Here is a 26,748-nt window from a genome sequence, read left to right as displayed (position 1 = left end):
AGAGACATTTTTCTGTTTTGAGGTCAGAACCACCATTTGTACCTTTCTTTCAGTGCATAAACCTACTGTTCATCTGGCACGTTCCTGTTCAGTTACTCTGAGGGAGGAATCTGCTAAAATAGCTGAGACTTGGCCAAAGCTTATTCAAGCAGCACCATCTTTTCTTGTTCCTGTGCATTAATGCTCACATGATATTCTTAGCTCATCTGCACTTAAATTTTTATCTAGTTCTTAATCATAATGATGGCACAATGAAATCTTTTGCTTGCGGAGCACCTTGAACACTCCTGACTGCATCCCAAAGCAGCAGCTGCTGGTCAGGGGGAGATTTAAGATTTTCAGATTGACTCAAGTGTCAGCTCTACAGAACAGGACTGCAGCAGGTTCTGCAGCCTGTCTGGGGAGCGAGGGGCAGTCTCATGGGTGGTTTTGCCAGCCAGGGTGCAAGATGTATCAGCTAAAACAAGTTATGGTCATTTCTATAAAAGAGCTGGTGGTGCTTAAATTAGATGCCAGACCAACCAGCTCTGAGGGGGGATCTGTTACAGAGAACAGACAAGGCCAATTTTCCAACCACGTGTTTTAAAAAGGACATGACATTTTCTTCTCAACTGGATCAGCCGGTAATTTATTTCTGTTCCAACAAGGAATTTTCTGAGACTAAACCCTGACTTCTTTGGACAGAATATTACCTTAGCTAAGGTACAGTTTAAAATGCTAAAACAGAGCAAACTGATGACAAAGTTCAGATACTGGAATATTCCTTGTGCAGCCTGTTCTTTTCCACTCATTACAGAATGGAGAGTAGAGGTTTGTATTTCATGTGATAATACAACACAAGCTATCAGTCTTACAGGAATTAAACAAGTCAAACATTAAATCAACAAGCTCAATTCACTGGGATATACAGGTAGTAACAATTAACAAGCATTCCTATATGGTGCCAAAATACTGTACCATCCAACTTGTATTTCAAACAGAAGTTGTGTTTTTATGGAATCAGTGATTTCCCCACTCAAGAGCTTTCATGAATTCCTCTTCAGTAAAAGAAAGCATCTTAGCAGCTTCAATGTGCATCTTAAAAGGAAAAAAAGAAAATAAACTTAGGAGCAGAAGGTAAAACAGCGTGAGTGACCGATACAAAATCCTGCCTAACAGCTGAAAGGGGACCCCAGTCAGTCATTCCTTTTGGTTTTGTACTATGGTTTGGGTGGATGTGCCCCTGTTCCAGCTGAAGCTGCTACTCGTACTTTTCCTGCCAAAATTTATAGTGTAGGGATAATGTGATATATTTTATGCTAAACCTTGCACCTGCAGCTCTAGTAAAACAGGACCAACAGCCCTTCCTAGTTCCTTGTAGTGCTTTACAAATACCTCTTTTAGTGAGGCATTGGAGATTCCTGAAAATCTGCCAGCTCCTGTGACCTCTGAAGAACACGTGTAAGAAAACTGGTATATGCTCTTTCAAGCTGATTGATACACAGCTGCACTTTAGAACTATTACAAATCAAATTACAAATAAGATTCAGTGTGCTAGTGCTTCTGATATGCATGAGTGAATGTTAACTGAGGATTTTAACAAAATACCACCATTAAAAATTAGCCATCAGCATAAACCAAAGAGTAACTGTACTGCACCTTAACAGGAAATGCCTGGAACTGACCACTGGTGGCTGTGTTGCCACATATCACACCATACACCTGTGATCCATTATGCACCCACACACACGTGCATATGTACATGTTTTAAAATCATTCAGTAGTCTGATTTTTATTTCTACTACACAGAATATACCACATGAAAAGCAAACTGAAAAGAACAAACAGAACTTTTAAACTCAGAACAAATTATTTCCTGTTCAAATAATGCAATTGGTTGGAGAAACATTGCCAAGATCATTGTTTGATGAGAAAACAAGTACTAAACAGGCAGTGTATTTGCACAGAACTGCCAGTCAAAAAGGCACAACAGTCAGGAAGCCCTGAAAGCTCCCTGGGCTCCATTCACCTGATGTCACAGCAGAGGCCATACATCCTCAGCACCACACTGCTGCATCAGCTCTTTACCTGGGAAAGTGTCCCAGTTAAATAGTTTTTACTGCGAATTTTACCAAAATGGTTATATTTTGAAGAACAGGAAACAATTCATATCTCCAAACAGTCTGTTATATTGGGGTTTGGGCTGGGGATTTTTTTTTTTTACATACATAGTCTAATGTATAGACCTATTGTCAGTTCAAAAGGACAACAATGAGTATTACTGTTCCCATGGGCAGCGTAATATGCTCCAGCTCTGTAAAGCTCTGACTAACTTCCCTTAACCCCTTTTAAAACCAAGACTTCCTATTAAATTCTCAAGACAATCAGAGAGTGGTCTGCAGAGACCACCTGGAGCACCCACAGCTCCCTGCTGCCAGCTGCTGCTCATCCTACTGCTGCTACTTAACACCTTTTGAGGATTTTTCCCTCTTGCCATTCTTCTTCTCCTCACCTTTAGGCTCGATGTATCTGCCACACAAACACTGCACAAAAGGCCCAAATCAGCTTTTCCTCATTAATTGAACAAAAGGCTTGTGTGAAGCAGATTCGAAATTCTCTGGGTAGTTACACAGGTAGAGCACATGGGAGCTTCAGCAGAGCTCCTCCCCTGTGCCTGCTGCCAGAAGGTACAGGAAGCAGAGTTAGCACCATTCTCTTTCAGGTTCTTCAGTCATAGCCTGGTCTGAAAGGGCAACTAACAACATCCTTCTGTGAGTAAATGACAATTTTTGTAAGAAAAGGTAAGCGGCTTCCTCTACTTTCTGCTGTTCTGATACAGTATGTGTAATTTTTTTTTTTAAATATATTTAATGAAGTTTTGTGGTGTTGATCCGAGACTGTGGTTTTGGTTCATGGTCAAACAAGCTCTGCTTTTTGACACCCATTTCACTGAATTCATGTTCTGTAGGATACTGTGCTACCTCACCCCCAGAGCAGATTTTGAGGGAGTTCTCAAACACAAAGAGCTAGAAGGGCTGGCCAAAAACTAAGCTAGCACGATTTTTGTTAGATGAATCCCCAAGATCTCCTCTGCATCCTACTGCTGTCAGAAAAGTTCCACTGGAAATACAAGAGCAGCCCCAGTTTCTCTTGTTCCAGTTACCTCCCCTCCCTCATCCTGTGTTGGAGAGGCGTTCCATCTTCAAGGGTATATTTCCATACTGCAGTTCCCATTCTTAGGATAAGTATGTGTATTTTGTTACATGAAGTTGCTACTTCATACAGAACTATTCTTCCTTGGTGGGGGCTCAACAACTTCCAGAGTGTTTACAAAATGTCTGGTGATCACTGCAGTGCTCAAAGGGTAAATAAAATGTTCAGTTTTCTTATCGCAGAGGCTGGCACTTCTAAGGTGCTTCTGCTCAACAAGTCACCAGACATTGCTGTATTAATTCTCCATCTGCTTTGTTTTGAGAGTGCAGAAAGAAGAGCTGTTAACTCCACCCCAAAATGAATCTTCTTATATTCAACAGAGTAAGCAATTAGCAGTGAACTACTCTGCAGTGTTCAGATCTTGTGCAGTCAGTTGTGAAGCCTCTATCTCTGCATGTGTCTTGTTCAGCCTCAAAGGGAAAAGCTGACAAAAATGACAGCATACAATCCCAAGTATTGGGTAAGTGAAAGGTGTGATGGAACTAGTAAGGCCTAACTGCATCAGTAAGTGGAAAACTGATTTGGGCAATATGTATAGTATGCATTCCCCTCAGTTTAATTTTCTTTCATGTAAACTCATAGGTTCTTTCAATTCGTATCATCAAAGCACATTTGACAGGTCTATGCTGAAAATGTATTTTGAGAAATACAAGGTACTTACCCACTCTGTAGCATCCCAGATTTCCTTTTCCAAGTAAAACACCCCTCCTTTTTGGGACATCAGTATAGCTTTATTGAATGTGATAGTAAAGACCTCTTTACCTATATTCTAGCTGAAGTATTAATCCACTTTTTGCTGAAACACCTTTTCTATGAAAGCCATATCACTGATTGTTCAGCATGAATTGTCAGCAAGTATTCTACTGCCTATCTTCTTTCTAATTGCAGCTTCAGCTGCTAAAGAAACTGAAAGGCATTCACCCCTGCCCTCTTATGCTCTGAGGAGAGGGATGGAGTGAGATATGAATGTAGACTCAAACACTTTTCAAAATAAGGCTAGCTGCAAGTCAGGGTGGATGGGAACAGATATGCAGCCATGTAGATGTTACTACATCCTCTGTGATTCAAAGTATGCATGATATTCCAGGGACTACAAAAGGAGATCAAATCCCCTCGTCCAGTCTACTAAATCCACACCTGGTATGTAAGTACACTCTACTCTCACCTTTTTCTTTTTCGTCTGACACACAAGGAGATCTGCACCTGGGCAGAGTTGTACATGCACAGAATGTCTCAGAATATAAATAAACAGTGTTGATAGAGAAGGACACACTTTGAGGACCCAGGAAGAATGTAGGTCTAAAATGTAACAGCTCACTCCTGAGAGGGCACGCTGTTACAGCTGCTGCTATGACAAGTAATACGCTGGGGGGGGAGGGAGGAACTAAAAAGAAAATCTCAATGGCTAAAATGGATTCTACTGACACAGCAGCAAAGGGAGCTGCTGGTATTACCTGCACGGTATTTGTTCTGGGACAAACAGATACTCTCAGTCCTAAAATTTGTCAGTAGTAATTTTTCACCATGACAGGATATGCTTCAAGTTAGGAATGGGGTCAATTCAAAAGGAGACCAGCCTCTGCTATAAAGCAAAATGTTAGCAATATGCACTAAAGAAAATGAGGCTGCTGCTGCCTCGCATTGAAACCTCCCAGTCTTGGGGCTCCAGTTCACAACCCTAACCTTACCTAACAACAAACACATTTAGCTAGAGACTGTTAACTGAAGTAGAACAATACCTGGTCCTTACCTTTTGTCTCTTTAAGATATCAATTAACTTTAACTGCTTTTTAAAACCAATCATTAGCTCTTCTTTTTGCTTCTGCAGTTTCTTTTTCTCTGCTTTTAATTCTTCAATTATTTTGAGTTCTTGGTTAGTTGCATCCTACCATGAGAAGGAGAAATGCATAATTTGTGGAAGTGGTGCTTTAACCAATGAAACTTGGCATTACATCACAAAATGACAAACAGTAGCCACACATGGCATTCCTGGAAAGATATGGGATAAATCAAAATATTTCCACATCAAAACTTAAAAAACCTGAAATCTCAAAGATAAAGCTCTGGTTTGCCTATGTATGTATCAGGTGTGTGGGGGTACTTCTCCCTTCTTCTGAGCACATCTAATTTTCACACAAATGGGGAAAATTAGAAAGGTGGTAACTTTATTCTGGACATTTTTTCCTCCTGCATAGGTTGCAGTAGTAGTGTCTGAGATAACTCATCAAGCCCTTTGGTGACTTGCTCTAAGTTAATTCAAGACTTTTTAGCATTACTGATCAATTACAGATCAAAACATGTTTTCCTAAGCCCCTGTACCTTGTTACTTTGCTTCAGGTTACTCAGCTCCACTTTATACTTTTCTGCTTCTTCAAGGGCCCTGTTTAACCGAACCTCTGTTGCACTCTGACTGCTTGTGGCCTCCTTTTGTACACACTTTAGATTCTCCAATTCCTATTTAAGAAGGAATGAATCAAAACAAACATTATGAATAATGTTATTTTACTGAATTCCATACAAACATCACATTTACAGCAAGGCTCACCCTTAAAAACTGAAGAGCCTGTGTGCTTCTTTGGCCTGCAGATAGAATCTGTCTCAAAGACAATTAATTACACAATCAAAACATCCCCTTCTCCTTTGAAATCTTGAAAGGGGATCTTTATAATCTTTGTTTTAAAGTTCTCTCAGAACAGTTGTGGAGCTGATCACGTAAGACCACACGACTGACTGGAAAACCTGTATGCTCAATCAGAAAAAAACCATCAGTATGTGCCCTCTGTGGCACTCTGTAAAGGTGGCTGGTATCCCCAGCTGCTCTCTCCTACATGTTCCTTTTACCTCTTTTCCCCAGAGATCACTGCATGCCAAAAAGTTAAAACAGCCTCCTGAAGGTGGCTAAGGGTAGAAACTATTTCATCTACACAAAATAGCTCATCAAGTGATTATGGCAACAATCAGAACAGTTCTCTCTTGTCTCTGATGATAGTATTTTATAGTGCTGTATGTGGGGAAATGAGAAAAAGAGACCAAGCTGAGGAGCAGAATAATGAGATTAAAGATCAGGGAATACAGATAAAAGACAAAAGTAGAAGAAATAAACAATTCTGGCAGAAAGAGAACATCTTGTCATTTGTGAAAAAGAAACAAGACTTTTTAAAGTCTATCAAATTATTAGTAATGGGCACAGAAAGAGTCTTTTAAGCAAATCAGGGTAGAGGGGGGCTTGTTAACCTTTTATCCTCAGACTGCCTTATTTCTGAGTAACTGTTATATTTTCTCCATTTCACACCACTTCTTGTAGTGGTTACTTGCGATTTCCACATTACTTATCCAAGAAATACACCCTAATGGACAAGTGTATGCAGTAAAGACACTTTGGTAAAGTTATGATGGGAACAGATATTTCTAGGAAGCTCACAGTTTTCTCCAAAATGGATGAAGAAAACGGGAGAGTAAGATGCATCTCACTGACCCTTCAAAATCCTGTTGGTGAATGTGCCTCCTCTAAGAGTGCACGAACCCAGATGTTGCTTCAAGGTTTTTATTTTGTTGCTAACCTGTCCATCTGACTGATTACAAACCACATGGGAAAGAGCCCGGCCAGTAGAGCAGCAGAGCCCCCCTGCAGCACCTGCATCATCAGGGAATGCAAACCCATTTGCTGGAGACTGACCCAAAGAAAACAAGCTGCACAGCCTGCAAACCTATCTGTCTTGTATCAAGATGATGAAGCTGTAAAAAGTCAGCTAAACCTTTTGTGCTATGTACTTTATTCTGCATTAATATGAAAAGCTTTGGTATGCAGCCTTGCAAGCATTTAATGACCAAAACCACAGTCTCCATGCAATGCAAATTACATATCAGCTAATCATATCATTTAGTGAAAGAATTCTAATCATTCTTTTAGGGCCTTTTGATATTTACTGTCATACATAATACCTTATCAAGGATTTATTTTTTTTTTACAAGTCATATAGTGAGGATGGTTTTAATCTTAAAAATGCCTGAAATAAGTATTTACCTTTGTAAGTAGGCAAGGTTTCTGCCAATTCTTCAATACTTGAAGTAAAAGCTGGATTAATTTTCTCATATAATGTTTCTCTAAGGGGGGAGGAGGGAAGCACATTAATGTGTTTTAAAACTGCATCCCACTTCCATCCCTGGATTGTCTCCCCTGTTCTGTCATGGCTGAGGCACTTAAATATCAGTAGGGATTGTGATACCAGAGAGCTCATCCACAAGTAACCCGCCCAGCAGGCTTGCTTTTCTCCCAGTAGCAAGCATATACAGCACTTCTATCTTTAGAAAGCTCAGCAACACCTGTCCACCCCCAAAAACATTTGAGAGATGATGTTTGCTTAACGTCAAGCCATCCTTCAAGGCAAATTATAAAACCCTTGCATGAAGCCTTAAAAGGAGTAAGAGAACAACCTTAGTGTTTCCCTGATCTTTATCTAACACTATAGCAGATTGAACTAACCAGTGAGAGAGAACACGGAGGAAAGAATGTTCTTGTAGACAGGCAGTGAAAAAAGACAGAAAAGGTGATGTCATTTATTAGATCAATGAGATGGGGAAAAAGGAGATGCAGGAAAGAAGAGGGTGGAACATTTGTGCAGCATCAGCACTCAGCTGCTGCCCGAGGTGGGTGTTCCAGCAGAAATATTCAAGAGTCCAGTCACCAGAAGAATGAGAATTAAAAATAAACCCATTACCATGTTTTAGGTAAATTGTGAAAACTAGGTGAGAATCTGTGCCGAGGCACATGAAAGAAAAAGTAGCTGGGGGATTAATGAAATTGCATAAATTGTGGGAAATCTGAGGAAGCTTGGGAAAACACATATCACAATCAGAGTCTTCCATCATTTATATTGCAGCAGAAATCACAACAAAAGCAATAAAAGCCCAAAAGTCAGAGATCATATTTGTGCTATCTCAACTATGCTTCCTCCATACTGAAAGTGTGAGTTTTGAGTCTACAGGCACAACAGTACAAACTCAGGCCCATGTTCACAGGAAATTATCTTTACACGTATGTCTAGAATTAATCTACAGCTACACTAATTATACGGTGTTGAATAAGACTTCATAACTAAAGAATAAACCAGTTTTCAGATTGCCAAGTCTATAGGAAATTTAAGCAGTTTCTGCAAAATTATTTTTAAATGCATGGGTTTGGTAGATATTTTTTTATATCAGAAAAAAAAGTAAAATAATTTCTGAATTAGCAGAGAACCATTCATTACATGCACTTGCCTTTTTATGCCTTATTAGTATTTTCAACAAGTACCATTATTTGTCATGATCGTGTCTGATCAGTAACCTTGAGAAATTCTAGAAAACAAAATCTATTAGGAACAACTGAAGCAAGTGAGGATGGTAAATGCAGAGCAAAGTGACCATATTTTGGATATAGCAGCTGTACAGCAGAAGTGAATAAACTTTTCATCACAACAGACATCTAAATACTGGGATAAATTTTCTAACTAACTGTGGCTGTGTATAAGAACCAACATAGACTGTCTAAGGAAATTATGGAAATTACCATCACAGAAGGTTTTAAGTATAGGCTAAACTTATTTCCAGGAGGGTCTGGATATCATCTGTCCTGTCTTGGTTGAAGAGAATGGCCTAAATGATTTTGTAAATCTTTTAGTCCTATTTACTGTGAATTGATGAACAGTATGAGTACTTCTGTTGAATATTTTTTTGGCTGACAGAATCAACCATCAAGGTACTTATTTGAGGGAACTTAAAACCTCCAAGAATCTGCACAAAAGAACACACAAACTTTATAAACATTTTAGTTTAAAAACGCTAGAACTACAAAACTTAGATTGTAAGTTATAATGCTAGAACTACAAAGCTTAAGATGAAAGCATGGCATGGCTATACAAATGTGTAATATGATTTAATGGAAGTATGACAAGACTGTGTCAGGCTGAGTTGTGTTCTGTTTTCCTCATTTTTTAAGAGAAAACATTCTCCTGGTTATACAGCATATGTGACACAATACTGTGTATATCACATGATGTTGAAGTCCACCTCTCCCACTCTGAGTAATTAAACTACGTGCTGCTCTTAGATGAAGTTCCAACCAAGCAAATCTGTGTATGCAGCCATATGCTACAACTAGGCACCTATATAATTTTGCATATGTGGCCTACAGCAGGAGACAGATTAATTTTGATTGTTTCATTTTCAAGACCAAAGACACATGCTTTCTGCTACCTGCAGAAGACACTAATGTAAGCCACAGGTGAGTTTCTGGTTTGGTTTTTTAAAGTTCACCAGGTTCTGTAGTTGACAATAAAACTTATTACCAGAAATCATTTTTGACCATTATAATTAAAACCAGAAAAATAAAATTTCCCTGTATTTTTCAAGATTCCTCTCTGAATCTGAAAGTGGTTTCTGAAACAGTTGTTTTGTCTCTTGCAGTTCTTTTACACAAGAACTTAATTATTTTAAAATACAGAAATGTATGATGGTGGAAGCAGAAGAAAAGCAATTTATAAAATACATTATCTCCTCCTTTCAAAAAGTGATTAGACCATTTAAATTACAATTTCTAAAACTACTATCAGAGATTGAAACACTAATGGGATCAGTGGAAACGCATCTATCAAGCTATGAGGATGTGATGCAGTACTTTTCCCCTTTTGTGAGATAAATGAGACTAACATCTGCAATACCTTTTCTAGCGCGGTGACTTCTTGTTGTAACCCTTGACTTTTTCTGTGTGCTTCTTGTGACAATGCTTTGTACTTCTCGCTCTGAGAACATTGCACACTGATGGTTCGTTGCAGTCTGGCAATTTCTCCTTCAGTTTCTTTAAGCTGAGACTTTAAATTCCGATTTTCATCATCCTGTTTGACAGTAATTAACAGAAAGAAACCCCAACTTGATTATTGCAAGGAAGCAGCAGAATAATGCAATAGTAACATTTTGTAAATAAAAGACAGTAAATATATATGTATAGTACACATGGAGATCACTAGTTTAAAAATTGTTATTTTTAAACTTTCAGATCCTTCATGATGGACTTCACAACAATTTCAAAGAGAGGAAGGAACTACAAGAAGCTAAGAAAACAAAACACGGATTTACCAGGACAACAATTCAAAACATAGGAACGCTTTCCTCATTTGATTTTCTGCAGGCTTTACTTGGAAGTGTCTTATAGCGGTATGTAAAACATTTGATTTCTCCTAGTTCAAAGGTTTTGAAAACTATGGAAATGTTACAGAATAGTGTGAATAACAGAGGCACACAGGTATTTTGTGACACTTTTGTGAGAATAGCTAAATGCACTCACTAGGAAAAATTCTTGGAAAAAGAACAGAATATAACTACTGGTAAATCAATCCATTATGTTTTAGGAGATTATCTGGTTTTGACTTAAAAGCAAGCTAATGATCCAGGATACATCAAGTATTCAAATTCAAGATTCTCTTAACATCAAGTAAATCCTGTATTAGATTCATGACCTTACTGGCAATTACATCCCACATTAGGCATTATAATTTCAGTGCATTTTTCTTTTCTAACCTTTTAAACATGATAAGTGAATATTAATGTTATTTCAGAGATACATTATGCCCTTCATTTCTTTAAGAAAAAGAAATCAAGGCACACACAGAAATGGAATTTCCATGAAAACAATTTCCTCTCCTCCCAGCAACTAGGAATACATCCTTCTCACCTGGGAAATGTATGTGCTTTACTCTAAGTTTTATGTGCCCATATGCACCTCAGAAGTTCCTAGTTCTTTAGACTTAAAACAGATTTATTGCTTCCTTAGAACAACTTGACTGTGAATTGGAACAAAACCAGAATCTACCTCAAGGATTTGTGTATCTGAAATTTTTATGATCTTCTGAATGTAATTAAGATATTTTCAGACCAGAGAAACTAGAGCCCAACACGATATGTTTAGATACAGAGTGCTATGGGACCAGGACAAGAATAAGTACCAGGTCATCTTCTGTCACCTGCTATAGTAAGAGAATTCTGTGGTATTTTTGGCATGAAATTAGGAAGTTCAATAACTACTGACGAAATTATATTTGATTTGAAAATGAAAATGCCTTTAAAATCTAATAACAATGTTCTCCTGATCACAGCATGAAAGTACTGAGATGCAGAAGCACCTGTATTGATACAAGTGAAATAAAGGATAAAGTACAGATATAAAATACCAAAAACTAATTCCTTCCAAAGATTTTCTCCAGGTACTTATCTCACAAAACTTACTTAACATAATCCTTCTCCTTAACTCTAAACTAAAAGCTTGAGAGAAAAAATATAGGTGGTTTGCCATATGTTCTGAATGCCATCATCACATCTGGGCCTGAGGAATAGGTGCAGAAAAGCATTCTGAAGTTGAGAGACTACAAATAAGAATGATCTAATAGTGGAAAATGGAAAGTTAGTTCAAAGTTCAAAAATCTTCCTTGATTACAAATACATGAAAAAGAGACGATCCCTCTGGCAGGCAGACACAAACTATTTAAGGTTTTACAGTTCAATGGATGTTTAAGCATTACCTAAAAACATATTGCTAGATAGTGCAGATCATAAAACTCACTTGTATTACACTCTAACACTAAAGTATCAGTGTAGCTTAACAATGCCTTAACTTCAGCCTGATCTGCCCAAATATGTAATTCCAAATACAATCCTGTGCATTAAGTACAATCTGAAGAATGGAGAAAGCCAAATTTCTGTTTTGATTACAGTATTCCACTTAAACTGGATCACAGATCAGCTCCAGGCACCACTCCTCTCTGTGTACCAAAATCCGTATTTGACTACTAGCTTATCCTCCTCCTTTTCCTGAGGCTCTGCTAATGCTCTCCATTCCAGCAGTGATGGCTAAGGCACGCTGCAACACCAGTGTTCCTACAGCTGGGGCATATCTTCGTTCCCAGTGGTTCTTTCCTGCCTGCAAGCTTTTAGCCCAAGATCACACAGCTAGAGAAACTACTATCCTTGATTCTAAATTCTTAGGAAATCTAAAAAATAAAGAACCTTATCTTTTAAAACTTAAAAGGGAAAGGCTGAGGGAATTCCATTGTGATGGAACTTACTACATTTCTACAGACAAGAAAACTCAGCTCTCACCTTCTTCCTGCATTCACGTACTACACTAGCCAGCTCTTCTTGCGTAACACGTAACTTTGCCTTAAGAAATCTTACTTGAGCTTCTGTGAACATAAAAAGTTACATTTAATATCCACAAGTATTCACTATACAATGCAGTAAAGAAGTAAGACTGATACAAGAACTCACATTCATAATCTTGTTTTTAAAAAAACACTACACTGTTTTTAATTATTAACAGAGGAAAATAACTCAGATTCCTAAATAAATATTTCAGGTTTCTCACTCTTAGGCAAAGCTTTGTATAGATTTTTTCTTCTAATGACTGAACTCAGCATTTTTAAAATATAAAAGACTCATAATTCAAAATTGAAACTTTTGGCATACTATGCTATACATTACAGCATTCCTTGAGATTGACGTCAAGAAAACTATATTGTAGGGTGTTTCTACACTGCAATCAATCTGTGGCTGCAATTTTTGTAGTTACACCCAAAGTAGTTTTAAACTGCTCGCAAGGAATTAAATGCAGAATGCAAAAACCTCCTAACAGGTAAACACCCCTCCCACAGAGTAAACTATGCTTTTTTAAAGTACACTATTCAATTCATAGTCTAAAATTAATTTAATCAAATATTTTTGCAAATGAAGTATTTTATTGCTCTTTGACAGCTAAGAAATGTACTACTGTCATGATAAAACAAGCTGTGTGTGAACAATTATGTTCTTTTCCCCTGTATTCCCCACCCTTTCCCAGATCACTCACATGGAACTCCCCCTGAACTTGCACAGGCAAAAAAACATGGAAACAGTATGAGGCTCAAGTTGAGCAAATAAGAATAATGGTTATTCACCGTAGGTACAAGGGGAAAAGAATAAAGTGGAGGAGGATTATCAGGAGCTGCATGGAAGGGATGGATGGTTGCATGTGTTCACTTGTTGGAATAGGAATTATTTTAATTTCACCCACCTTAACTGCCAATTGCAGATTAAGTTGCAACTCTGCAGAGGCCAATTTTAAGTAGGATTTAGGAAAACACCACCAAAAAAAAAGCAAGATACAGACCAACTTTTTTCCTCATGTTACATCCTTGCTAGTTTCTAGTAACAAGTAGCTGTCCTGAGATGGAGACCATATTGAATCCACCAAGTTAATACTCTTTCAGGTACTTCTATACTATTGCTTGATTTTCTTCATAATAAAACATAGCATAGTTTGGCATTCACAATATCCTGTGGCAATAAGTTGGCTAATTTAATTATGCATTGTGTGAAAGAAAAACACTTTGTATAGCTTGCTTTAAATCCAATTTAATGTGGCGTTTACTAGTGTTTGCATTACAAAAAGACAGTTTCCCTCTTCCCATTACTGTTTTCATTACGGAATTTTTCATACTGCCCTCATTTGGTTTGTTTTCAAACTGAAGATTCAAATTCAAGTCATTCCATGCTTTTAACTGCTACTATATATTCCTTCCTAGTCCTAGATCCTGATTTTGAGATGGGTTATGCAGGACTGTGTGTCATACTCAAGATGGGGTAGTATCAGTTACAGAATAGCATAATTCTAACAGCACGATATTTTGTTTCCTGTTACCTTCTGAAGGATTTCTAACGATCACTTTGCCTTTTCCACCGTGAAGCATTAAGTTTATGCTTTTGGAGATGTCTTAATTGGTAATAACTAAACAAAGTCCATCTCAGAAGTAGGTGTAACTGGAGGTGGTTTCTCAGCATTACTTTGCACTTTTTAATGATGAATATAAACCTGCATTCTATTACCTCACTCAGTACTGAGATTCCTCTACAACACTTCAATGCCAGTTTCAACTAGCTTAGGTTGTTGTTTCATATGCAAATATACCAGCTATATTCCTTTTTTCCAGATTATTTTTCTTTATATTGAACAATGTAAGCCCCATGCAGAGCACTCCATGGCTATACCACTACCTGCAAAACATGGTTGGTTTTTTTTCCATTTTGTTTCCTCTTTTACTCAGTCCACAGACAACATCTCTTCCATTTTAGACAGCTCTGTGTCATTAAGACCACTTACTACTAAGCCTTGTTGAAAACCCAAGAGCACAGCTAGGACCAGATCAGCTTTTGAAGGTGGCTATGATGCAAAACTAGTTTGAATTCACACAAGGGGTAAAGAAAATTAAACAACTAGTTTCCTAATGGGTTGCTTTTAATCACCTGATGAGGCTGATAAGGGGAGGGGTATCACTTAATAGGATGGTCTTAATTCATAAAGTAACCAGCAGTTCAGAGAATGGTAGGCAGGAAAGGGGTATCTGAGAGATTTTAATGTTCTGATTGAACGAATAGTTGTCTTGAATTCCTGAGGTAATCTGAAGATTAACATGAAATGTGACAACACAGCCAGGTATTTTGTTCATGTGTGTGGCTATATTAGATAAAAATAGAGCTTCATGTCCAGCCTTCTATGTGTCTGTGTGCTTCTAACTGCTTCTTACCACAGAGTTGAGTTATAATCCACAAAAACAGGCCCTGAGAAAAATGATGTGTAAAATCCTGTGTTGGCAGAAAAATGGCTGCACTGTGACAACCTCTGATCATGAAATAAAGATATAGAACCTAAGTCCAAGATGAGCACTGCAAGAACCTGAGGGAAAGGACAATGCTATCGAACCTTATCAGCCATTGGCCTAAAAACTATCACAGGCACATAAGCCCAAGGAATCACTTTACTGAGAGATTCCAACTAAGGGATCAGCCTGCTCTTTTACAAGGGCCTATTTAGTTTTCTACCTTCACTTCAAACTGTTGGATTAAAACAGGAGGTTTGGGGCATTTTGTACTACTGCAGTGAATCTCCGACTTCATGCTTACTTAGCATTATAAGAAACTATATAAACTCACTTTTATTACATCTGAGCCAAAAAGACAGATGTGCATCATTCCTTTAGCTTCACTGGCAAATACTGCAATACCCTTTCCTACTCTATTTCTAGGACAAACATAAACACACCATGTGGAGTGGGAAAGTAGCTGGAGGATTCTCATTCAAGCACTGTAGTTGAACCATTACTTCATTTAAGCCACTTACTCAGATCCACAGCATTGATCTGAGGAAAGGCTTTTTCCTCTAAGGGCAGAATCTGTAAAAAACAGGAGTTAATCTATTTGGAAATAGAAGCTTAGCATCGTGTATTTCTATTCCCACAGTGAAATGAATCAAATGTCAGGCACAAATTTGACATATGTAACCTCCCAAATATCATCCTACAAAGGTAAAAATCAAGATAAAAATTAACTTTTTCGCATGATTATTCATATGTGATCTGATCTTTTTCTAGGATTACATAAAGAAGAAAAATCTTCCTGTTCTTTTGTCTTTAACTAAAGATCATTAGAACTTTCCCTGCAATTCCTACAGAAACTCTTCCTTTTTCTCTTTTTTTTTTTTTTCCTGCAGGAGAACCCATTTCTAACAGTGAGGAAGGAAGACTAAAACTACTTAACAACAGGAGGAAACCTACCTGCTCCAATTTCATTTCCAGCACTTGGAATAGTATCATCATCTACACAATCTGGTAAGACTCCTTTCTCTAGTTTTTCCTCGATTTTGCTTATTGTTTTTGCTAAAGAAAAATCTGTGCAATCCCCCAGTGCTGCAACAGCATCAGCACTTTGTAATTCCAGGTTTCTTGCTTTTGAACTAAAAAAAAAAAGCAGACCTTGGATTTTAAATGTATAATAATAATTTTAACAGCTACAAAAATATAGTGTATTTGCTATTTATAAGAGTATGCAAAGTTATTTACCTAATTCAACTTCATTGCTTGCATTCATACGAAAGACACATTGATGGCAATTTCTCACTTTCTTTATGTAAGAGTCCTTTACTGTATTCCACATAAACAATTGCATGGTTTTACATATTATAATGTAGAGGGCAGAAAAGCCAGTACCATTTTCTACTGAGAAGACTCTGGCATGATCGTCTCATCCAATAACTTCATAATTAAATCAGAGTAAAAGTAAGAAAAGGAATGTTAACTTGCCTTTAGCTATGGTTCTTTGCCTTAAATTCTGCTATTTCTCCCTACCCCCCATGTTAACTTCAAGGACTCTCTCCATTCTAGCTATACTCCTACCTTACCATAACTTCTGTATCATGCCTGGCCTAGGAAACTTCATTGACCCTGGAAGCAGCATACCGAAGTTTTCATAAAATCAAAACACACAGTGGGTGACACAACTGCTACACAGGTTATCTCCTCATCTTTCTTTTACAAAAAGATAAAGTAGTTCCTACAGGATCTGAAACTTCTAAATTATTATTCCAGTATATCCTTATCCCAGTGCAGCTGCCAATCTCCTAGCTGCTAACTTTCTCCCACAACTTTGGGTTCACCCTGCATCTGCACAATTCCACCTCTAATCTCTTCAAGGGGTGCTAGCCTGACAGTATCCCCTGAACTGCCCAAGAGAGGTCCAGAGGGTCCACAAGTGACTTACAGGTCCTGAAAGACAACCTCATCCTGTGTTAATTACATGTTCTGTCTCTTTGCAGCCAATTTTCATCCTGTTTTGGTATTTGTCCAAATTTTTGGCAATTTGCTCCCAGGATTTTATGCATTTCTCTACTTTTTTCTTTTGTCCAGATCTCTTCAGCTTGGAACTCCTGAAAGCTGTAGCATTATTACTGACTCTGTCCTGTACTGTGAGCCCAAGACTCACCAAAATAAAGGAGACATTCCAGAGCCTTATTTCCCGTCACAAGTCTGATCACAAATCAGTCTGCACCAGCTAAGTGTGCTCTCTCAGGTTGATTCAGATTATGTAATTCCCACATGTATGCTCCTTAGGCATCCTTTCACTTGAAGAATTAAAGAGTTTAACTGTCAGCCTTGAGAATGCTTGAGCAGAAAGCAACAGTTGTAATATTAATCACACATATTCCCTAATAATTTTTGGTATGCTCTCTGCAAGCAAACAGAGGTAGCTACATGGTGGAGCTGACTGAGCAGGACCAAAAGTTTGATACATTTATTTACACAAGTATATATAAATATAAAACCATACATGAATGAAAATAACCTGACAGACAAAAATAGCAACTGAAATATTTTATTACAAACTAAAAGAGATGTATAATATACCTTGAAGTTGTTCTTTTCCCCTTAGTTCCAGAGTACGGTCTGTTCTGAGCCACTGGCATGGAAGCACATTTCTTCTTGTTTGCTGGCTACAATTTGTTTCAGAAAGTAGTGGGTTTTTTTTAATTAGTTAGGAATCACTTTTTTTTCCTTTTTTTCCTAGTGTCTTGTGGGTTATTTTTGTTTGTTTTCTTCATCTATTTAGACTCAAGGATACTTTTCAAACTTTCAGAAGCACAGTTTTTCAGTTTTATTGGCACTCATCTTCATCTTGCTAATTTTATGACCACAGGCCCAAATTATAATACATCCAGTGGGCATTTATTTGTGGGAGGTTTTGCACACATACTCATAATAAATTCAGGCATAAGCAAGACTCTTGGCCATCAAGATATTAACTACTGAACTGTCACAAGAGTGCATTTATTTCAGGACTTTATATTTTCATGCCTTCAAAGCCATGCTAATTTTTACACATTTTTTGTTTTCATCTTGCAAATTCCCTGTAGAAGGAAGATCTAACAATATTTTTGTTACTTTCACCCAAACAAATATTCTTCCACAATTAAGGGGGTTTTATTGTATTCTCATAAATGAGGACAATATTTTGGAAGTTTTAGCTCACCTCCCAAAAGATTCAATATAACTGTAATTAGAGACCACTGAGTTTGCTGCTATTCTCAGTCTCCTTTTTCCATTCTATTTCCCTTCCTGTACTCAGTTATTTTGACTACTTGTTTATTATTATACCTAAAAGACAGTAGCACTGCCTTTAGTATTATACTGGTGGAAGAGGAAAGAGGAGAAAAGGAAAAAATTATTACGTTCTAATACTCTGCACTTAATTCGATTATCCAAACACTGAATAATTCTGTGACTGCTTTACAGAAGAGGAAACTCAGAACACAAAAATGAAATGTAAGTCCACTTAACCACCAGTGGCACTGAGAAAGCCTGGTAACACAGTTCCTGTAGCACTGTTTTGAGCATCATTTCCTTTTGGCTTCCTACCCATGTAAGTCCCCAGTGTAGAACAGCCTCAAAACCAGAAGTAATATGTGGAAATCATACTAGAAGACAAATTAACCAGGATAGTTTTAACTCTGATACCTTAGTGTGTGAATGTGTAAGAGAAGAAACTTGAGGACAGAGTGGATCTCTGCAGAAAAGAATTAAAATAATTAAAAATTAACTGAACATATATAACAAAATAAACATTTTACAATAAAAATTGACACTCCCCTGCCAGAATTAGGAGAATAACATTTTATATGTCTAGAATAAATATAGCTAAGGTACTTCAACATAAATTCAGTCTCATTCTCTGCCCTTCCATTCTACCTTATTTGCTATCTAAATCACCTGCTGAGTCTAGAACACCTAATACACCAGTTTACTTAGGTACCACAATCTGAATCTCTTACAATTCAAGTGACTGCTGCTTATCTGCTTATTTGGCTGAAAACCATGCTGCTTAGTAACTAACTTCAGGTTTAATGATTATTTTTTAAATCTGCTGGAAAAAAAGCAGAAAGTTTTAGCATGCTGTGTACTATCCAAGTCCAGTTTCTTGTCATATATGTTGCTTTTTTGCTTTCAGAATGAATTATGGGCATCTGTGCTACTGCACTGAAAGGCTACCTTTTTACTGTCCTTTGTAATTTTTTACTTCAATTAAAATGCTGGCTTACAAAAGATTTGGAATAAAATTTAAATTTAAGCACACCAAGTCACCTCAATTTTTTTTCCCCAGCTGGTTTGAGCAAATGTTTAGATATTGCTTTTAAAAATTTCACAGATATCCATTCATTAACAAGAATTATCTGCACAAAGCTCCATGTTTTATTAAAAAACCCAAACAAACAAACAAAACCAACCCCCAAAAATCCTAACAAAACCCCCAACCAACCAGCAACAAGAAGAACAAAAACACAACTGGAGAAATCATCTCTGTGTGGTTGGCAACAGACTTCAAGAATAGGATGATTAGTTTTCGTCTATTTACCCTATTTTCCTCATGCTTCCTTCCTATTGGTTGACATTAGGAGCATGCAGAAGGTGAGGATTTGCTGCCATAGAAATAGCAGTTTTATGTTATTCTGAAAAATATGAAAATACAATGCTCTCTGTACTCAAGAAAACAATAATGTTCTTTCCATCAATAGACTAATCTGTTCCTACTATAGCTGTTGTCTCAGGGCCTTCTTTAAAAAGCAGAAACAAAATAAACCCTCATTGTTCACTAAATTCCTCAAACTTGTTTAACCTTAACGATTTATTTCCACTTCCCCACACATGACAACCCATTTTTAAAACCTCATAATATAGTTCTATAGTTGTGCCATAAGTGAAATGGATGTGTAAATCCTGAAAAGGTATATAAATAAGTAGCTAGAGTATTGTGGCAATAGTGAAACAGAAGCTAATGTTTAACAATTCCATCTCTGCATGTAAACAGGAGATGCATGTGCATGAGCAAACCCTTTGTGTTTGCTAATCCTATTCAAAGCCTATAGCATGCTTGTCCATGCGCACAGTTCCCATGCCATGAGCCTGGCAGTGCTCTGAGGAGTGAAAGTGTAAACAAAAGCTGATGTCAGTGTGGTGTCACTGGAGCTGCTTTGTCTCTATATAATTCAAGTTTCTGTGAAAAAAACGATGCAATAAAACCTCCAGAACCACTTATTTTAAAATATACACTGACTTTGAGTGACTTATATTTGTTACCCTTTTTTCACTTTGCTTAACAATTATTTTTTCTCTAAACCTGTCTTTTTTCCCCCCCTTGTACTACATCTTTCTTCGCTTCAGTTTCTCCCCATCTTTTCAGTTGCTTTAATGTTCATTCTCTGTAATGAAATCAATGGAAATTCCAAATGGATGTTTCAAAAATCTCTGAAATGTTTCCTTTAGATTTATGGTCTATCTGCTTGCACAATTTTGGAAAAAATAAATGGTCTAAATTAAATATTAAATACTTGGAACTAATCTAATTGAATGGCCTCAATGTTCACTCATGGATAATCAGTGTGCCTAATTCCTAGCACACATTTCTATTTTTTTTCACTACAGTATAGGATTTCAATTCCTCTGTCACATAAATATCTGCCAGCACACAGATTGTGGTTGGTTTAAGGTGTTTTAATTTATGAAGGTAATTGGTAGATCAGCCGCTTCGCTGACATGCAAATTGCCAATATTTGTTTTTAATTCTTCCAGCACTCCCATTTATTTCAAATGCATACCATCAAAGCTATTAACCCCCTTTGTGAGGCTGAACCCTCCAATCACATTACCTCATAAACCAGCCCTATAACTTAACTCCAGTTTGAAGTTCTTAAAAATCTTCTGCTGTTCAAAATCCATCTAATAGAACATAAAAGTAAAGCAAGATCCAGAATTTGTTTGCAAAGCATGATGATACTGATAACACATGGAGTTTTGGGTTTTTTTTTTCTCCTCTACAACAGACAAATTTAGTTTTTAAATAGCTCAGGAATAATTTTAACTACAGCAGCAAACTTCTGATGGTATAGCCAAGCTTCTGTCACAGACTTGCTTTCTACCACAGTCACACTTTTTGTGTACTGAAAAACCCTTTCATGTCCATAAGAGAAACCCTTGCTTTTTGGTTTCGCTTTTGTTCTGCACGGAAGTAATTATTTCATCATCTCTAGCAGGCTTTCACATATACTATTTTATGTTTCCCAACTGCTTTACATTTTAAACACTATGTAGTCTTGCCCAGTACCTCTGTTATCTAGATTAGCATCAGAAATTTAGGAACCTACCAGATCAGATCCTTGATAAACTGTATATTAGTCTATCTTAAATTCACCCACTCCCTGTGCTGTCGATATACAAACTCTTGAACAGCTAAGCAAATAATAATGCCCCTGACCAGCTAAGTAAATATACCTATGTATCCACTCCAGAGCTAACGGGTTTTAACAGGCCAAAACACGCAGCTGAAGGTATGTTCGTATAGGCCAAAGCTGTCGGACTACTGAGGTGTAATGATATTCAAGTTCCAGAGGGTGGCAGCTGAACGATTGTCTGTCTTGGGTTTCCCTGTGTTGGGGTGGGGGTGGGAGTGGATTTTTGTTTGTTTGTATGGGGTTTTTTTAATCAAACACTTTCTATCCCAGGAATATTTAGGACAAGTTTAATATGAACCAGTATCTATTTATTTGCTTTGTCAGATGAACTGGTTAAAAACCATCCACTGCTGTCTAGTGTTTCGTACTGCAAATAGACCTGTTGCTTTACCTTGATTTTTTACAGCTATCAGTACTACTTAGGATCCTAGGTAGAACATGTCATGAAAATAAAGACTTTTTTGAAATAACAAGGAATAACATTTACTTAGCATCAATTGTTTCAAATAATGGGAAAAAGTTAGACTCCACCAATCCAGTATGCTGCAAAGATAGATTCAACAGGAGCATGACCAAGGGTGCAAGGCAGAGTGTGCAGGATTACTGTAAATATTCCCCATTAATTATATGCAGCAGTTGTAAAGCACATACCTCTTTTTGTCTTCTTCAGATGACTCAGTCTGTACTGACACTGGTCTAGGCAGTATCTCCTGTTGGGCTTTCTTTATTTAAAAAAGAAAAAAAAAAAGGTCAATTTTGGAGGAATATAACCCATTAAAGATTAATTGCATATCTGTAAATCACAGATCACAACAATAGTCCACTTCAGAAAAGAGTGGAAACTATAGCCCAGTGTGTAAAAGAACTTCTCAAACACAGGAAAAGATGTGGAAAATGCCATTCCTACACCCCATCATGTATTCTTCCAGCTCTGCAATATGTAATTGCCTTTTGATTGTAAAACTTTGCTCAACTTAACATCATCTGAGATGCTGTTACCCTCCTTCCTTTTTCTCTGAAATACAGGAAGTAGAAAATGCACAGCAGGTAGAACAATTTTTCAATTTTCCATATTGTATAAGCCTTAGAAATAAATCTTTATTCTTGCAATATGACTATAATTGGACACTGATATTGCTGTATGTACTTTAGAGAACAAATCAGTCTGAATTACAATCACAGTGCATAATCCAGAACGAAATGCAGTTGTCCTGTTTTGTATTTTGTTTTTGGGGGAGGGTGTTTAGTTTGGGGCCTTTTTGCTTCATTTAGAGTATTTTTCTCTTGTTGTTAAATGTGTATCTGTGCAATCTGGCAGTGCCATGTGGTATATTAAGTGTCCTAAGAATATTTGATCTTCTGCAGTATTTGGAGAAGGAAAAACAAACAAATAAGTGGTTTTGTTGTTGCTGTTTTTCAAAGGAAAGAGACTAGATGCTATTTTAACCGCTTCATCTGCTTCTGTTCCAATGTCAAGCAGTTAGCCTCAGCTTGTCACAGCTCAAGAGAACACTATGTTTTCACAGGACATAAAAATGACGTTTCAGCAGTAGGAAAAGTGCATACAAGTATAGCCTTCCTGAAGACTTAGTAATTTGCTTTTTAAGCTTTATTTATTTGAGTGCATTTACAATGAATTATCTAATATGTAGAACACCTTCTCCAAACTGTTCTGGGCATAAACCATACATCCCCCATTCCCTTGTTTTAATTTGACCAAATTTCCTATAAAACCCTGACTCTATGTTGTATACAGCCACACCAGTGTTGAAAGATAATACAGACAAAGACAGGAATTTTTTCTGTTTTAAGAAAGTTTTCTTCTTACTAACCAATTTTTTTTTTTTTTTATTTATGCTGGTCGTTCTTTGTATTTCTTTCAGCTTGACCAATGTAGATCCTATTTCACTAGAGTGTTATTGCAACAGTATCTGGCTTTCAAATACCTGGGGTTTTGTTTGCTTGTTTGTTGCTTGGTTTGTTTGTATTTAAGACATAAAACCAGATACTTTTCCTAAACAGCTAGTTTTTTTTACGTGGCTTTATGTATATATCTGCACAAATGCTGTATGAATCTCTGTGGAGATTGATCTACCTGATGGAACTATATAAAAATCAGTTTTGGATGTGTTCTTAGTAGAAGTTTATAATCTTGGAGGCAAAAAAACACCCAAACACTTTTAGTTGTCATGGTCTAAATAATTTCTTTTGAAACTGGACCCTGAGTGTATGTGAATCAAGGCTGAATCAAGTAACAGTCTGCATAATCTACCCACCATTACTTCTTCAGCCTGACGCACCAGTTTTTCTGGTTTTGCTTCTAATTCTGCATTCAGTCGCCTGAAAGAGTAAGAAAGTTTGTCACTTAGGCTTCGAGAGATTTAAAAGAAATAAATGTAAGCATGAGGGTACCACCGCCTAAACTAAGTGAAATTTTACAAACTCCTACAAAGAAACACCAAAATATACTTTGAGTATATATATATGTATATATACACTTAACAAAGTTATGTTTCAACGATTTCCTGGGTTTCTGTCAAATCAACAGTTGTAAATCACCTATACCCATTAAATAGTAAGGTTTAGACTATAATTCTGAGAGGTGAAGAGTTTTGGCCACATCATTTCTTAATACACATTTTATGGCTTCATGTCTTCCATGCTTTCTGTTTTTAACAGTCTTTAAGTATACTCAGCAGCAGAGGTTGGGACAGGAATACTGCACAACTACATTTCTTGATCACATAATTAAGATGTGCCACTACACATATGTACAGGTTAAAGTAAACCTGTGTTCTTGCTTGCTTCACAGCCTTACATGCAGTGGGAGTCACCGAGGTTGAGACATGGCTCCTTGTGCATCCTGAGAACAGGTAACTGAGTGCTTTTAGATCACTTTCACTGCATTTGTCACATGCTTTAGAGCATTTAAGCGTTGTTTGAACAGACTTAAGCACTTATACGTTCATAATTTAAAAGTCATGTCAGTGTTTTAAATGGAGGAGTCTAGTGTGCAACGCTGTGGGATCGAAACGAGGCCTAGCACAGCCCACAGACCACCCTAAGGCACCTGTGTGAGGCAGCAGCAGCAGGGATGCTGCACCAAGGAGGGCACAGTTAACCATTGTTGTGGTACTCTCCTCTCCTCTTCGGGGAAGCTAACTGAGGGGCTCGGGTACAGGGGGTTAACTGTAAACCCCGCCAAGCCAGGGTGCGGGACGCGGCTGAGGTGACAGGGCCCGGCCGCCGCCCCCGGCCTCCTCCTTACTTGTACTCCTGCTCCCCAGCCAGCAGGTCGCCGCTCAGCACGCCGGTCCCCGTGGCGGCGGGCGGTCTCCGCACCTGCGGCGAGGACGCGTTACTGTGCGGAGCGGGCACGGCGCGGCCACGCTTTCCAGCTCGTCTGCCAGCGCCCGCCCCGCCGCCTTACCCCTGGCAGGCTCCCGCCCCGCCGGACCCCGCCGCCCGCCGCCATTTTGTTAGCGCGGGTGCTGCGGTGTGGCGTCTCCTTCGCCAGGGCAACCGGGAGCGGCCGGGGGTGGTGGCTGCCTCGGTCCCTCCTCCGATCCCCCCTTGCCGCGGCCGGCGCTCCTGGCCAGGCCTCCTCCGGCGCTGTTGCGTTCGGGGCAGGGATGGGGCAGCCACGTTTCATCCCTTGCTGGCAGGCGGTGGGAAGCTGAAACGCTGCGTCCCCTCTTCCCTCACAGGGCTTGGTGCCAGAGTGACCCCACGGCAGGAGCTCTGTGACAGCCATTGCAGGTCGGGGCACGGGCCCCTGAGTAGAGCCCCGGGATCAGCGGGCTCCTGGGGTGGTGCTGCGCTGCCGTGGGTTCAGGTGAGGGGAAGTGATGAGGTTTGAGGGGGCATTACACTTAACTGTTGCAATAAACGTGTATTACAACTCTTCAGTGAGAGCCTTTTGGCCTGGCTACATACTGTCCCACCAACATCCCTTCAGTGCATGAAACTTTTGTGTTTGCAGCATTATGACAACAGTTCTGCCCTATTTACTACTAGTTAATCCTGTGGTCTCTCTGTGTTTCCTGTTGCCAGTTTGATTGTTGTCTGTTCTTTGCCTTTGGCACGTTTTTGAATGTCTTCATTGTTTTTGTCCCCCACCCCTGCACTGTTTGATTTTGCTGTGTTTCTCCTTCATCTGTCGCTTTCCCGCTCACGTCAGCCACTCCGGTTTCCATTCCCAAGTTTCTAACAGATGCTGCCCCTCCATGCAACAGCAGCTCTGCCATCCTGTGCCTGTATAGGTACCTAGGTATATAGATAGCAAGAATAATACAAGTCTATACCCTGAGTTCCACGAACTGTATATGACTTTAATGAAGAGATTTGCACAGGAGAAATCAGAAGGGCTTAGCTGTCTAAAAGGTCTGTGTGTAGTTGAAGGATTTCTACAGAAGTATTAATTGGAAAACAGACGAAATGCTTGGAGGAGATTAACTTCGAGCACTGAGACATGCAGTGTAACGGGATAAGTGGAGGTAAAATGAAAGACAGTACAAATGTGATTAATGGAAGGCAAAAAATAGAAATATCAATATAGAAAATGAAAGGGCTTAACAGTAACATTGATACAAAGGTATGGAAATAAAGGAGGAAAAGAACAAGCCTATGAAAAAAAGTTATGAATATCTTGAAAAAATTGTCAACCAAGAAGTCAGTCCATTATAATTATTTTTTAGTTTATTTTTTTTACTAACAAGAATAGCAAGAGGTTAATGGTGGCCTTTCAGAATGAAGATATGCAGAATTTAACTCCATCATTTATGCTTTTGTTTGCAAGAAACAAGAAAAGGCAAGGTTAATAGTAGAAACCAAACCTCCAAAGGGAGAAAGACAGATTTTGTTAAGAAAGAAGTTGCAGATTCCATGAGAAATTAAAACATCATAACCAAAGCAAGGTTTTAGAAGCCTCTCCAGTGAGGTTTAGTGAGGTTCTGGCAAATTTTAAGAGAAACAGAGGAGCCAAGGAAGGGAAACAAGCTTGGCAGCATGTAATCTCCAAGGAGAGACGTGCTCTTTCTACACAGCAAATGGGATTTTTCAAAAGAAAAGTACTATATCTTTTTGTAGAACTAAAATATCATCTTAGTAATATTCAGTATTTAAAGTTCTTGTCCAATATAGCTGTAAGATCATAACACCTTAAAAATGCCAAAAGTATTAGCTGAGGATCTCTGCTAGTTAGATACTGAGGCAACAAAATCACTGGTTGAGATTAGAGAGATTAGAGCCATGGTTTTCAAGACAGCTTCTATATAAGTCTTAATGAACAAAAGAGGGGTTATTTATTATATCATAAATTGTCAAATATGTTAACAAACACAGCAACACAATGGGATTGTTTAGAGCCCTCTGGGAATAATAACATATTTATATATTAGAATTGCAGATTTGAACAATTTTTCTAAGTTTCACAATGTGAT

The 26,748-nt window shown here is 38.1% G+C and overlaps 1 protein-coding gene and 1 long non-coding RNA gene across 4 annotated transcripts; one reads left to right on the top strand and one right to left on the bottom strand.

The window, feature by feature from the left end:
• Nucleotides 1-612: 612 nt before the first annotated feature.
• Nucleotides 613-25,170, bottom strand: TEX9 (testis expressed 9). Of its 3 annotated transcripts, XM_061347496.1 has the most exons (12): nucleotides 24,697-25,170; nucleotides 24,576-24,641; nucleotides 23,584-23,647; nucleotides 21,959-22,029; nucleotides 18,540-18,588; nucleotides 17,433-17,518; nucleotides 15,807-15,985; nucleotides 12,322-12,404; nucleotides 9,891-10,064; nucleotides 5,512-5,646; nucleotides 4,943-5,077; nucleotides 613-1,077 (listed from the first exon to the last, which is right to left on the bottom strand). In XM_061347496.1, exons 1-12 carry the CDS (start codon nucleotides 25,059-25,061, stop codon nucleotides 1,000-1,002), a joined length of 1,485 nt encoding a protein of 494 aa, XP_061203480.1. In that variant the 5' UTR covers nucleotides 25,062-25,170; the 3' UTR covers nucleotides 613-999. The 3 variants fall into 3 exon arrangements, with proteins under 3 accessions (XP_061203480.1, XP_061203478.1, XP_061203479.1); XM_061347494.1 differs by lacking the exons at nucleotides 17,433-17,518; nucleotides 18,540-18,588 and having other exon boundaries at nucleotides 24,576-25,002; XM_061347495.1 differs by lacking the exons at nucleotides 18,540-18,588; nucleotides 24,576-24,641; nucleotides 24,697-25,170.
• Nucleotides 10,458-15,823, top strand: LOC133209104 (uncharacterized). Its single transcript, XR_009724595.1, has 3 exons — nucleotides 10,458-10,660; nucleotides 14,301-14,451; nucleotides 15,743-15,823. It is a non-coding gene; the product is annotated as an uncharacterized LOC133209104 (long non-coding RNA).
• Nucleotides 25,171-26,748: the final 1,578 nt, after the last annotated feature.

Source organism: Neopsephotus bourkii, unplaced genomic scaffold, assembly GCF_033783945.1.
Source record: "Neopsephotus bourkii isolate Nb327-2 ecotype Australia unplaced genomic scaffold, CSIRO-AGI_Nbou_v1 NB_318, whole genome shotgun sequence".
Classification (NCBI taxonomy): domain Eukaryota; kingdom Metazoa; phylum Chordata; class Aves; order Psittaciformes; family Psittacidae; genus Neopsephotus; species Neopsephotus bourkii.
Note: the sequence above shows the minus strand (reverse complement) of the source record. Positions and strands in the feature narration are given on the sequence as shown.

Coding starts and splice junctions, on each gene's coding strand:
- TEX9 (XM_061347496.1), bottom strand. CDS start 25,061: ATGGCTGTCACAGAGCTCCTGCCGTGGGGTCACTCTGGCACCAAGCCC. Junction 18,589..21,958: donor TCTGAAGAAGACAAAAAGAG/GTATGTGCTTTA, acceptor TCTTTTCTGCAG/AGATCCACTCTGTCCTCAAG. Junction 17,519..18,539: donor TTACACATTCACACACTAAG/GTATCAGAGTTA, acceptor AACAAATTGTAG/CCAGCAAACAAGAAGAAATG.